Source organism: Amaranthus tricolor, chromosome 10, assembly GCF_026212465.1.
Source record: "Amaranthus tricolor cultivar Red isolate AtriRed21 chromosome 10, ASM2621246v1, whole genome shotgun sequence".
In the NCBI taxonomy this organism is placed as follows: domain Eukaryota; kingdom Viridiplantae; phylum Streptophyta; class Magnoliopsida; order Caryophyllales; family Amaranthaceae; genus Amaranthus; species Amaranthus tricolor.
Window position 1 is genome coordinate 4,820,258 of NC_080056.1, and position 12,694 is coordinate 4,832,951.

General features: G+C 37.3%; 1 protein-coding gene and 1 pseudogene across 1 annotated transcript; both read right to left on the bottom strand.

The window, feature by feature from the left end:
* Positions 1-311: 311 nt before the first annotated feature.
* LOC130825479 (probable aspartic proteinase GIP2) lies at positions 312-2,093 on the bottom strand (annotated as a pseudogene).
* A 153-nt stretch (positions 2,094-2,246) lies between these two features.
* Positions 2,247-10,018, bottom strand: LOC130825478 (eukaryotic translation initiation factor 3 subunit A-like). The gene is made up of 14 exons (XM_057690725.1): positions 9,818-10,018; positions 9,229-9,297; positions 8,027-8,508; positions 7,257-7,472; positions 6,382-6,750; positions 6,255-6,284; positions 5,937-6,164; positions 5,572-5,733; positions 5,017-5,238; positions 4,723-4,929; positions 4,437-4,643; positions 3,605-3,685; positions 3,104-3,305; positions 2,247-2,956 (listed from the first exon to the last, which is right to left on the bottom strand). The coding sequence occupies exons 2-14, from the start codon at positions 9,272-9,274 to the stop codon at positions 2,499-2,501; spliced, it is 2,910 nt and encodes a 969-aa protein (XP_057546708.1). The 5' UTR covers positions 9,275-9,297; positions 9,818-10,018; the 3' UTR covers positions 2,247-2,498.
* Between the last annotated feature and the right edge of the window lie 2,676 nt (positions 10,019-12,694).

A 12,694-nucleotide genomic window follows, 5' to 3' on the forward strand; every position in this document is an offset into this window, starting at 1 on the left:
TATATATATATATATATTTATTTATTTATTTATTGAAATGAGTAGTCAATATAATATATACATATATATAGAAATGTATTTTTAACCTTAGCCAACATGAATGATTGTTTCTTTATTTAAACCAATTCCCATTAAAATTACTTAAATAAGGATGATTTAAGAAAATAAATTGTGTTTTTGGTAGAGTGAAAGAGCTGGAGATTAAAACGTACGGCTCTATTCCTACCAACTCATCTAGCACTATTTATTTTTTTTTAATTGATGTGATGTCAATTAACATCTATAACAATAAGATCAAAATAAGAGGATTGAAGATCAAACAAAAACATTTAAATTGTCAAGTGATTTTCCTAATAAAATTTCATCAACTTTTCTTTATCATTTCTATTATATAATACCAACTACCAATCAGACCGTTAATACACATACACAATCCAACCCTAAACCCCTTAATCTTTACTTACTAGAAGTGAAGTTAAAGTTAGCACAAGTAGTCCTCCAGAACAGCAATGTTGAACAAAACCCAAGCCTAGACCTTCCCAAATCAAACTAACAAATTATCCTCCTATTGATACCCTCCAATAACAATTGTATCCTTGGATTCACACCACCATCAACAAATCCAAGCAAATAACAGCATCATTCACTTGCACCATTGAGTTTGGCCCGAACATCCTCCAATACACCTCTTCATTCTGCAACACAAGATCAATTGTTGGGACTTCAAACCCGACTCGTGTACTTCGAAACGACCTCCAATTATAGCACACCTTAAATGGTGCCACTGGCTTAAGTTTCAAGACGTTTCCCAACTCGTTAGTAAACACCTCAGTCACTGCTTTGTAGATGGAACTTTATAGAACAGTGTAAGGATTCACTGTACTGATTTTAGTCCCACCAATTCCTTGTTTGTTTATTGACAGTAAATTTTTGTTTATGGGTACTTCTTTTTCGATGATTGTAATGGATATTACACCGATGAAATACTCAGAACATTTTTCTCCTGCAGAAGAACTTTCTGCAGTGCTTACAGGGTTGATTAGTAAAGGAGTGTATGAAAGCACAGAAGAAGCATCTGTTCCTGGGAGAAGATTATAAGGTCCATCACTGAAGAAAACGACACCGTTTGAGGATGAAGATAAGGAAATAGCGAATTTTCGAACAAAAATGAAAGCAGAGGAGAATTGAGAAGGGACAGATTTTAGAGCGCTCGAACCCAGCTATCCCCTGCACTCCTTTGGCTGGGGCCTTTTAAGCAAAAAAGTAGGTGCACAGTTTGAAGTTTGGTATGGATACAATTTGACCCGGGTTTGACCTTCAGTGGAGGAAACCCGAATAACATCCGGTGCGAGCTCACCAGTAGTAGAAGTACTGATGAAAGGGTTTTCAGGGAATAGGCCACAGGTGTTGTTGTTGCAGCCTGGTCAAGCAGGAGCATTGCAAGTGCCGCAGCCCTTAGAATTGTCTAAAGAGCATTGTGCAGAGTTGCAGCGAGCAGGGTGGTATGTTGAAGAGATAGTTTTTGTCGCAGTCGACCCATAAGAATCGGGCACCCAGATGGATGGTTAGAGGGACTGAGATAGGAGTTCTTTGGGTTAGTGTGGTTGTGTATTGGAGTGTCGATGGGTCTTTTGAGACTCGTATGACAAGAGCTTTAGGTCTGAATGAAGCGGATGCTGGTGTGAGGGTGAAGAGAAGAGAAGAGAAGATATGACGAGAAGGTGGTGGAAGAACGCCATGGAAATCATGGTCTGTTGTTATAAGTAATGAAAAGGAGTAGAAGTTGATTGATTTATACAGAGGTTGGGGAAGTGGAAAATGATAGATGGGAATATGGGATGATTAATAAGATGTGATTACGTGGGGTTGTATTCTTAGGATTATTATAATGAATAACTACAAATGCAAGCAGTCAGGTCGTAATGATCCGAAATGCAATAAATTCTCTTAGTACCAACTCGACCTTAAAATAACACGGTTTAATAAATAATAATACATATACAGCTCATAATTACCCCAACTTCATATCAAATAAGTAACATACCCTATTTAACAAAATCTAATAGCAACACCGAACCTTTTACATTAACAGCCTAAATTTGGACCCAGTATACCAAATCACAGCATTTCTTATTTTGACGGAATATACAATTTGGGGCATATATAGAGATCTACAATTCATTCACAAGGCACGCTACAGTTGAAAATGCACAATGTTTGGACTTGGGACATAGATTTCCAGAGAATAAGAGAAACAATTATTGTTATTAATAATTTCAGGACAGTAGAAGTCGCTGGGAAGTACCTCCACAAAAGAAGATAATTAACAGTTAAAGACGTCTAAACAGAAATCTCAATGAAAATATATTATGGAGTTGCAACATCACTCCTATTAGTACAATTCACGGCTGCATAGTAGAACACAAAATCCACACTGGAACCAAAATTGAAAGAAGAAACTCACGAAAACCATAAATTGAGGGTGGAAAACAGCCAACTTAAGAACCCCCACGCGCGGGAGTATACCGAGGCCTTGAACTAATGCTACTAAAACTACTACCACGGCGATCATCAGCACCAGAGCCAAAGGCTCGACGATCATCACTTCGCCACTTATCAGTAGAAGGGCGTTGATCATCTCTTCTTCCCCAACGATCAGACTCAGCAGGTGGAGCCTGCGTGGACCTAGGAACTTCAGCGGTTTTCTCCCGTAAATGTCGAGGAACATATTTCCCAGGTGCAGGAGCAGCAGCAGCAGCGGGAGCAACAACTTGTACAGCCTCTGGCTGAGGCCTATCAGGCGTCTCGGAAGGACGAGCAGCGTCACCAGCAAGGATCTGCTGCTTTCGCAGCCTCTCCTTCTCTTCAAGTTCCCGCTCTCTTTGACGTTGCTTCTCTGCAATTTCGTCCAACTTGGCTTTACGCTCAGCTTCTTCTTTTCTTTTTCTCTCAGCCTCTACAGAATTGAAAAGCAAACAAAAAGTAGATCATAAAACTATTAAATGCTTCATTCAGATATGATACATTGTGAACAGCACACGTCCGCAACATATTTTACACTTGACTCTAGACAGCAGATAAAAGCAAAATGATTATCCCTTACCTTCACGCTTCCGTGATTCCTCCTCTTCACGCAGCTTGTTCAATCTTTCCTCTTCAGACTTCAAAAAGAAAAGCATTTTCCGTTTAGCTTCCCTTTCTTCTCTACGTTGCTGGAGAATCACATGAATATGCTCCTCCCTCTCCCGTCTCGATCTTTCAAGTTCAGCTTGACGGCGGCTCGTTACCTTTTCTTGGAAAATCCCCTGAAAAGCAACAGAAAAGGTGTTAATACTGTTATGACCTAACACCAGCAACATAGCATCACCAAAACCAGAACCACATGCTCCAAAAGAAAAGCAAAAGTAATGCACGAAATCGATTCTCAATCAGAATAACTCAATTCAAAAATCTGCATATAATGACAAAACATTTGTTCAATAGTCAACAACTAATTAACTATTTGTTCAAGAGGAGCAAAAGCATTTAAATAAACTTAAAAATTAGGGGACAAATACAAGGCAGAGAACAAAGAAAATGCATCAGTTTAGAAAAGATTACTAACCTTGTTTTCCATTACACGAGCTAATCTGTTCTTTTCCTGAAGGTCACCATCATGACGTTGTCTACTGAGCTCAACCTCAAGCTGTGTAGTCCCCACTCAAGATAGATTAGGTTCAAGAAAAGAAAAGAGATTGACAGCAGAAAATGCACTATAAGCAAGCTATATAATTCTACTAAGTGAGCATTGTAGCATACATCAATGATATTAAACATAAAGTGTTTCAACATTAAAGGTCTCAACCTCTTGTATAATATAACAATAACCAAACAATTGAGGTAACTATCGTGAAATCTAAGGACCAAGTTTACATGTCTGTACCACGGTATAAATAACCCTACACAATGTCTGAGACCACAGGAAGAGGTATATTCAACTGCCTCCTTACACAAGAAAAACTAAATACCAAAAAATACCGACTCTCTAAGAGTAAAAATGAAAACAAGCATATCTCATACCTATGACACAAAAAAAACTAGTGCTTAAGAAAATTAAAGATTATCAAACTTCTGTTACAATATCATCTTATATACCAACATACGTTTAGGTTGGAGGATCCTATGTAAAGGAAAAGGATTACAAGCATAACAACCAATAATTAGAAGACATTTTAAAGCAAACAATGCAAGCACAATACAGACTTAACGTATTATTAAATAAAACTCAGCTGTCATAAACTTGGTTATTATACTCACAAAATGAAAAATAGCACCTAAACACTGGCAACAACAGTCCATATTCCCAGACTAACTTTTAGCCGATGACATTTTCTAAAACATGGCCAACTAACTTCTCCACACTATACAGATAAGAGATAATAGAGTTTAAAATCAACCTGTTGTTCACGCTCATGCAGAAGTTGTTCCTCTACTAGGTGCTTTTGGTATGCATCTTCAATAAGAGGAGCTTCCTCCTCTCGCTTAGCTCTCTCCAAGTAGTCCATCTGCTTGCCTAACTTCAGTAATTTTTTCTCCATTTCTTGTTTCTGCTTCACTCCCTCATTGAGGGCAAGCGCCATTAATTCTTGCTTGGTCAGCTTATCCTAAAAAGAGTAAAGGACACAATCAAAACAAAACACCAAATAGCAATAAATATCATGTTACTTTCAGAGATATACTCACCCCATCTATAACTGTTTTCTTCACTTTTTTGCCAAACTTGTCAAACTTCTCCTGAAGTAATGCTTTAGCTTCTTCAATCTCACGCTCCTCGATCTCCTTTTGGATACGCTGACGTTTCCTATTCTCATATTCTATAGCAAGTCTTTTCTGCTCAGCTTCCTCACTACTCTTCTGCTGCTGCAACCTCTTCAACTCTTCCTCACGTTCCTAGAAAACATCAAAGACATGAACATGAGGTCTGTAACAAAGTAAAACCTATTCCATTCAAAAAGGTGCATAAATTATTGAAAATACCTTCTCCAAGAGTTGGCGTTCTTGTTCCTCTTTCCGCTGTTCAATTATAATTTTACGAGCAAGAAGCTTCTTGTGTTCCTTCTCCACAATCTCAGCTAAGCCAGGCAAAACATCCCCAATCTTTGAAGCCTTGCTTAAAGGAGGATATATCATGGACCTTGCTTTGTTCAAAGATTCGGCAAACACTGTGAGGTGATTCCTGAAATCATCAGACTCAAGATCCTGCACAAAAGTAATACTCAGTCAAATTATTTAATCTTGAGACCCTAAAGAAACTGAAACCTACAATCTAAACAAATCCACAGAACATAGAGCGTCAGAGAAAAACTTGAAAACTGAACTGAGCACCTAATCATCAATTGGGATACACAACTTAGACTTACAAAGTGGGAACATTTAAAACTACCCATCAAACTAAAAGTATCCTTTAAGCCAATTCGAATATTGATCAATGACAGGTCAATGTCAGATAAATAATAGCATATTTAAACATATAAATCAAAAAAATTATAGCCAATAAACTCTGGCGCGTAAATGCTAAATAACGAAGCTTACCAAATTACTAAACGAAACAGCACCATTCATGTGGTCAATCTTCATTGTTAAGAACTTGTGCTTGAGAGCATCAACTGAAATTTTTTCCACAACAGAAAAATCAAAGAATGGAATCATCTTGGACAAACTTTCAATGGTCATTGTCTGGTAAACTTGGGAAGCCTGTAACATAGAACACAATTTGAACAAAGAGTCACATAACTTCGTAAACCAAACAAGCATTGTAAATGCAAGAGATTTAGAAGTTGACAACGTGTGCAATGTTAAAAACAGACATCAGGATAGCATGGCATATCAAAGCAGACTAAAATTTAAAAAATACACTTGTGGCAGATGCAAAAAGGTTATTAAGTATAATTATGCACCTGCTGTAGCAATCTCAGGGTTGCTAACTTTTCTAATGCTAGAACATACTTCGATAATTGCACTACAGGTACAGAAGATGCTGAAGTAAGTTTGCCTCCCAGCTTAGAGATTTTGTTCAGTAACGGCTGGACCTTCAAAGACAAATCTAAGGGGAGAAACTCATGCTCTAAAAGATGATAAAGTTCCTTTACTTCTGGAAGTACACAGGACATTACACCTTTAGTAACCTGCCAATAAAGAGAAATAAGATCATGTTAGACATCTGAAAATTTCCATCAAAATCATTCCTTTATAAACTTCTCGGTTGAAGGTCATACCAGCTCCAACAGCAGAGCTGAACGCGAGAGCTGTAAAACAATAGAACATTTATCAGATTTAAAATGTAGGATAAAGACGACACATTAATAAAATAGAAAACAATAATCGATAAACAATCTGACTTACCACTTCTCTGCTTTCAGTTTTCGGATCAAGATGAAAATTAATAATGTTGGTCATCTGGAGGTTACGCTGTTTCTCATTTTCAAGTTCCAAATGGGATGCACCACGTGCATGATCATAAGGAGGAACAGAAAGTGCAGCTAAAACCACAGATGATGCTATCGTCTGCAAATCTTTTTGGATCAAATTCTTGTTAAAGTTCTTTTGAAGCAAGAAAAGCTTGAGCCAAGCATAAGCATGATACAAATGGCTTCCCGAAACCCAAAATATTTCAGTGAGTTTAGCATAGTAAACGACTAACAACGAAGGCTTGGGGGTCTTCTTAACCATACACATCAAGCCATGAATATCTTCAACAGAGCGAAATGCTTCCTGTAATATACAAAAAATTTATCAGAAATTAGTCTCATTCCCACTAAAAAACCAACATACCAAAACAAAGTTCATAAACTGATATGAATCTTAATGGTCATACGTCTAAAGATTTGATTACAATGAATAACAGAAGATTTGTAGCAGTTTACAATTCTCATTCATTGCGATATAGAGGACCATATTTAAGATTCAAATCAACATCTAATAGAAAAGATCTCTTTAATTACAGGACTAAGCACTGTGACCCTCTACAGTCCTCGCCCTTCTATTAAAGGACAAAGAGCTGCATGGATCTGACCATCTGCTGCCTCCCATCCATGGTAAAAGCCTGTAGAGAGACGGTGTTTCAAACTAAAAATACCGAACGGATGTCTACATTAACATTCATCATACACCAATATTAAAAACTCGGGCAAGACATTGCAAGCTATTAAAAAGTACTGGCCAAGTTTACTGATACAATTTTCAGAACGGGAACAGAATAAAATTTGCAGTTGTCCAACCTGCCAAAGTTCCAGTTCAGTGGCAATCTTTAGTTGCTCAAATCTTGTGTCGAGATACAATTGTAGGCTTTCAGGAGCTGTTAAATCAGGTCGGTCTCGTTGGTCTTTGTATTTGTTCAAATTTGACAGATGGTTCCTGATTATTTCACAGAGTCTACGGAACTCTGTGGTTCGTTTGAACTGCTTGCAAAATTGGAAAGCACGATGAGCCGTCATCTACATAACAACATAACATAATTTTAGTACTTGAGTAATTAGTATACAAATTTATAAAACTATTAATATAAATGTATATATAAATAATGAAAATAGGAAAAATCATAACCCTAGAAGCAAACTAGAATCAGCTAGACAAAACCATGGAAAGTCAAGGCATCATCATGCCTCATGTCTAACAAAAACTGAAAAAGATAGATATACCAACTATATGGATGTTTTCTTCATCGAACGAATCGATGCTTGCGACCCATAAGTCTTGTTTTATCAATATAATAATAAAGATACACCCTTTTGCTTTATCTTATCAATGAAAAGATCATCCAAACGTCTAGGGATTCAATGAAAGTACATTAAACATTGGAAAGTAAATGTCAAACCTAGAATGGTTTCAAAACTACAACCATGGTACTATTCTTCCCATACTAAAAACGCAAATCATTAATCCCCGCATTTCAAGTACAAAACCATGTTGCACTCCAAACAAAGAAATAATATTTGTTTTAACAAAAGTACATAAAAAACGTTCATCTGAAATATATTAACAAAATTACCGCATAGAGACTCTCCAGTTTTGAATTATTACGTAAAATTTCCAGAACGGTTCTGTATGTCTCCCATAAGAATTTGAACCATGGTGTTACAAGTTCACGGTCAGACCTATCTTTCCCCTTCTCCCCACTAACATAGCTTAGCATGAGATCTTCTGGCCGCTTATCTGCCTCCAAATCTTCAACATCAAGCGCTTCTTCAAGAGCTTGAGCTTGACTACGAGCAACTTCGGCCCTCTCAGTTGAAAGGTGCATAAAATGTTTGATAACATCCTCCAAAGAGCTCACATTCACTTGTTGGCACACAATTCGATATTGTATTAAACCGTCTTTGGCATACCTGCCCTTCCTCATGTCGACACAAAGGTCTATGTATTTGAACATAATTTTTTCCAACGGCTTCTGCCAGGCTCTATACCTTTTTGATGTAATAACGTCATGAAGTGCCTGTAGGGCATCTTGCTTCTGACCAACATTGATTAACTCTGCATCAGAAAATAACAGGATCAACACACAAAGTCAGTAGAAGTAACAAAACATCAAAGATAAAGTAGATGAGGGATAGCACATGAAAGAAGAGTTATATCATTGCAGATACAAGGTGCACAGATATATCGGCCAAACCTCAAAAGAAACAGCAACCCACACAATCCACAAACGGAAGAAAAAAGATTAAACCAACAAAGAAAAATAAAAGAGATAGATTCCTATTGAATGCAGCTTTACATATATAAGGTGACCATTGGCAACCACTACCAGCCATGAGCTAAAACAACCACAGATCTGTTAAAAGCAAGCACAACGAATAATTGATATTTTTTTTGTGTGATGTAATAGGATTGAGAGATTTAGATTCATTGTAATACACTATTCAAATTCCCCAACTTGTAAATTCAATACTATCATCGAATTACAAATGATTACGTAAAATACAAAACGATAATCTTCATAAAATCAAATTGTAGCAGCTTTAACTTCATAAAGATAAAATCAAATCCTGCACATGAAGACCAATTAGACAGATGGACTTAAGGTATTTTGTTATGAAATGAAATGCTATAAGAAAGGAATCCTACAAAAACTAAAAATCTAAAAACACTCATGTTCGATTAAAAAAACTTCAGGTTGAAAAGAAAGACCATTTTTATATATGATTAACATCAGAGAGTAAATTTCAATAAAAAAAAAATCATAGTGTAACCAACCTTCCGCACGCTTAAGTGCATTTTCTGGCTTCGCAAAGGTCGACATCTTGATGGATCAAATGCTTAAGTCTGCGGAAGAAATGATATTTTATAAGTCATATATTTCACACACAGACACACACACACAGAAGCTAAGTGTAAGAACATTGATACAAAATCAATATACATACATAAACGTATAATCGTTAAACACATTAGTGATGACAATTCTTTGTTTTCTTACAGATTAAAATTACAGAAGACCGAAGAAACAAAAGAACCTTAAATTTGAAATCAACGAAATAAAAAGGAAACCACACTCAAAAGTCGAGATTACCATTGAGATTATTACGCCGAGATTGATAGATCTAAGTATAAGCAGCTTAAATGGTCGAAATCAATCAAAATACAAACCCTAACCTCCTATATACAAATGTTTCATTCAAATTATAACTAATATTCCAATATTCATCGCTAAAGAGCACATTTAAGATTAGGATAATATTCAAGCATCTCGATGGATTTCAGAATAACACTCACGATTCACAAACTAGAAATTTCGATCGAGACTAAAAGGAAAGGCGCATTAACGAATAAAAGTGAAAGGTACCTGCGCAAAACCCTAGCGTTTCGTTCTTCAACTTCCAAGCCCTAAGCAGATGACGGAAGAAGGAGAAGGTTTAGCTTGAGTTTTCACAGGAGAGGCAGAAATCGAACTTTTTTTAGGGTTTTTTCTTTTAACTGCGCACCGTCAAATCAACTTTTTTTTACTTCGCCCCATATGTGACTTCGCTTGTAACTCTAAAATTGTTTTTCGTTTTCTGCTTTGACCTACATTTTTTTTAAAATGTTTAATTTATATTTTTTCTTTTACAAATTCTTATTCTTGGACGAGACGACCTTATAATGACATCGTCAATTTGGGTTGGTCTAATTCGTGCGTGTAACAACTTGGCTATTTTTATCATTTTTTGGGCATTTTTCAATTTTGATCTTAATGAAGATTAAACAGTTGCGGAAATTAGGGTTTTGAGAATAGTTTTTCTATATTATTCAAGGAGTAAACCATTCTCAAATATATACATGAACACTATCTTCTATTCTAGGAAACTAAATATTCTATACAATTTTGATCACCGATGCCTAACTTGTATAAAGTACTATTGAAGGCCTCTGATGAGGCAGCTTTTGTGAGAATGTCAGCTAGTTGGTCTTTTGATCTAACAAAGGGAAGACGGATGATCTTGTTTTCCAGTTTCTCCTTGATGAAATGTTGGTCAATCTCTACATGTTTCGTTCGATCATGTTGAACCGAATTTTCGGAGATGCTTATTGCTGCTTTATTATCACGATATAGACCTGTGTGGCAATCTAGTTCTCCTAAAAGTTTTCTGATCCATAGAATCTCTGTGACCCCTTTTGCTATTCCTCTGAATTCTGCTTCAGCACTGGATAAGGCAACTACCTTCTGCTTCTTACTCTTCCAAGTGACCAGATTACCCCTTACAAGGATGAAGTATCCTGAAGTAGACTTCCTGTCATCCCCATCACCAGCCCAGTCTGCATCTGTGTAACCGATAAGATCAAGATTATCATTTTTTGAGTAGAAAATTCCTTTATTACTGGTTCCTTTTAAGTATCTCAAGATGCTCAGGACTGCTGCCATGTGTTCCACTTGAGGTCAATGCATGAACTTACTTACAACTCCTACTGCATAGACGATATCTAGTCTCGTGTAAGATAAATAGATCAGTTTCCCAACCATTCTTCTATAGCGATCTTGATTTGCCATTTTTGCCCCTTTAATAATTTGCTCCTGAGCCGATTAATTTCCTTAGCGCTGTTCCCAGTAATTACCATATCATCAACATAGATAACGAGACATGTAATTTGGTTTCCACTCTTCTTGAGAAATAGAGTGTGGTCTGAGTTGCTTTGTCTGTAACCAAATCTCTTCATTGCTGTAGTGAATCTTCCAAACCACATCCTTGGGGATTGTTTCAAACCGTATAGCGCCTTTTTAAGTTTACACCCTTCTCCTTGGTTATATTCATCTGAGTAACCTGGTGAAGGTTTCATATAAACTTCTTCTTCAATCTCCCCATGTAGGAAGGCATTTTTTACATCAAACTGATATAGGGGCCATTCTTTGTTTGCTGCTATAGAGAAGAGGACTCGGATAGTATCGATTTTAGCCACAGGTGAGAATGTCTCCGAGTAGTCTATCCCATATGTCTGTGTGTACCCTTTCGCAACAAGCCTCGCTTTATACCTCTCAATGCTTCCATCAGCATGATACTTGACCGAAAAAACCCATTTACATCCAACAGTCTTCTTGTTACTTGGTAACATACACTTCTCCCATGTCCCGTTTTTCAGGAAGACCATGATCTCCTCATTCATAGCTTGTTTCCACTTCGGATCTCGAAGGGCTTTTTCAGTGCTTTTTGGAATAGTACTTGGAATAGAGAGAAGTATTGAAGGCAACAGTTGTTTGTGATAGTTGTTCATCATCCTGTCTACAAATAGAGTATCGGGATCTCTGGGATTTAAACTCAGGATCATATCTTTTGGGAGGCATTCCTCTTGTACTCTGTAGGGGCAATTCATATTTTCTGGGAACAACAACACTACTTGGCACAATATCATTAGTAGATATATCAATGAAAGGAGAAGGAGAACTTGGTGTTACCTCTTGTTCGGTCGGATGCTCAGGGACTGGAGTAGTCTGAGGAGATGGTTCAGTGACAATGTTGGTGGCAATATCAGTGGTAGTGCCTACTTGTTCTTTGGAATCTCGACTGTCAGCCAAGGGATGAATTAACCAGCTAAGATCCTCACTCACACTCTCCCCCTGAGATCGAGGCTGGGTATAGTAGTAAGATTGTTCAAAAAAGTCACAATCCATGGTGGTATAAAGTTTGTTATGGATGGGATCGTAACATAGATATCCCTTCTGAGTAATGTTGTACCCAAGAAATACACATTTGACTGCCCGTGGTTCAAACTTGGTTCGTACCCTAGAGGGTGGCAAGAAATACACCCAAATATGCGAGGAGGAAGGGAATGAGAACAAGGAACAGGGGTAAAGGTATGGAGGGTGGCAAGAGGAGTCTGAAAATGGAAGGTTTTAGTAGGGAGACGGTTTGTGAGATAGGTGGCAGTAGCAATAGCCTCGGGCCAAAGACGGACAGGCAGACGAGCCTCAAACATGAGAGCTCGTGCAATCTCAAGCAGGGTACGGTTTTTGCGTTCAGCAACCCCATTTTATTGTGGAGTGTCTAGGCAAGAGGTTTGGTGGACAAGAACATGATCGAGAAAAAATTGTTTCATTGCAACAGAAATATATTCACCACCATTATCTGAGCGAAGGATCTTAGGTTTTTCATGGAATTGAGTAAGAATCATGTTATAGAATTTAACAAATACATCAAAAACTTCAGATTTGTGTTTCAAGAAATAAACCCAGCACATACGGAAACAATCA

Coding starts and splice junctions, on each gene's coding strand:
- LOC130825478 (XM_057690725.1), bottom strand. CDS start 9,274: ATGTCGACCTTTGCGAAGCCAGAAAATGCACTTAAGCGTGCGGAAG. Junction 4,644..4,722: donor AGAAAACAGTTATAGATGGG/GTGAGTATATCT, acceptor TACTCTTTTTAG/GATAAGCTGACCAAGCAAGA. Junction 2,957..3,103: donor GGAATCACGGAAGCGTGAAG/GTAAGGGATAAT, acceptor TCAATTCTGTAG/AGGCTGAGAGAAAAAGAAAA.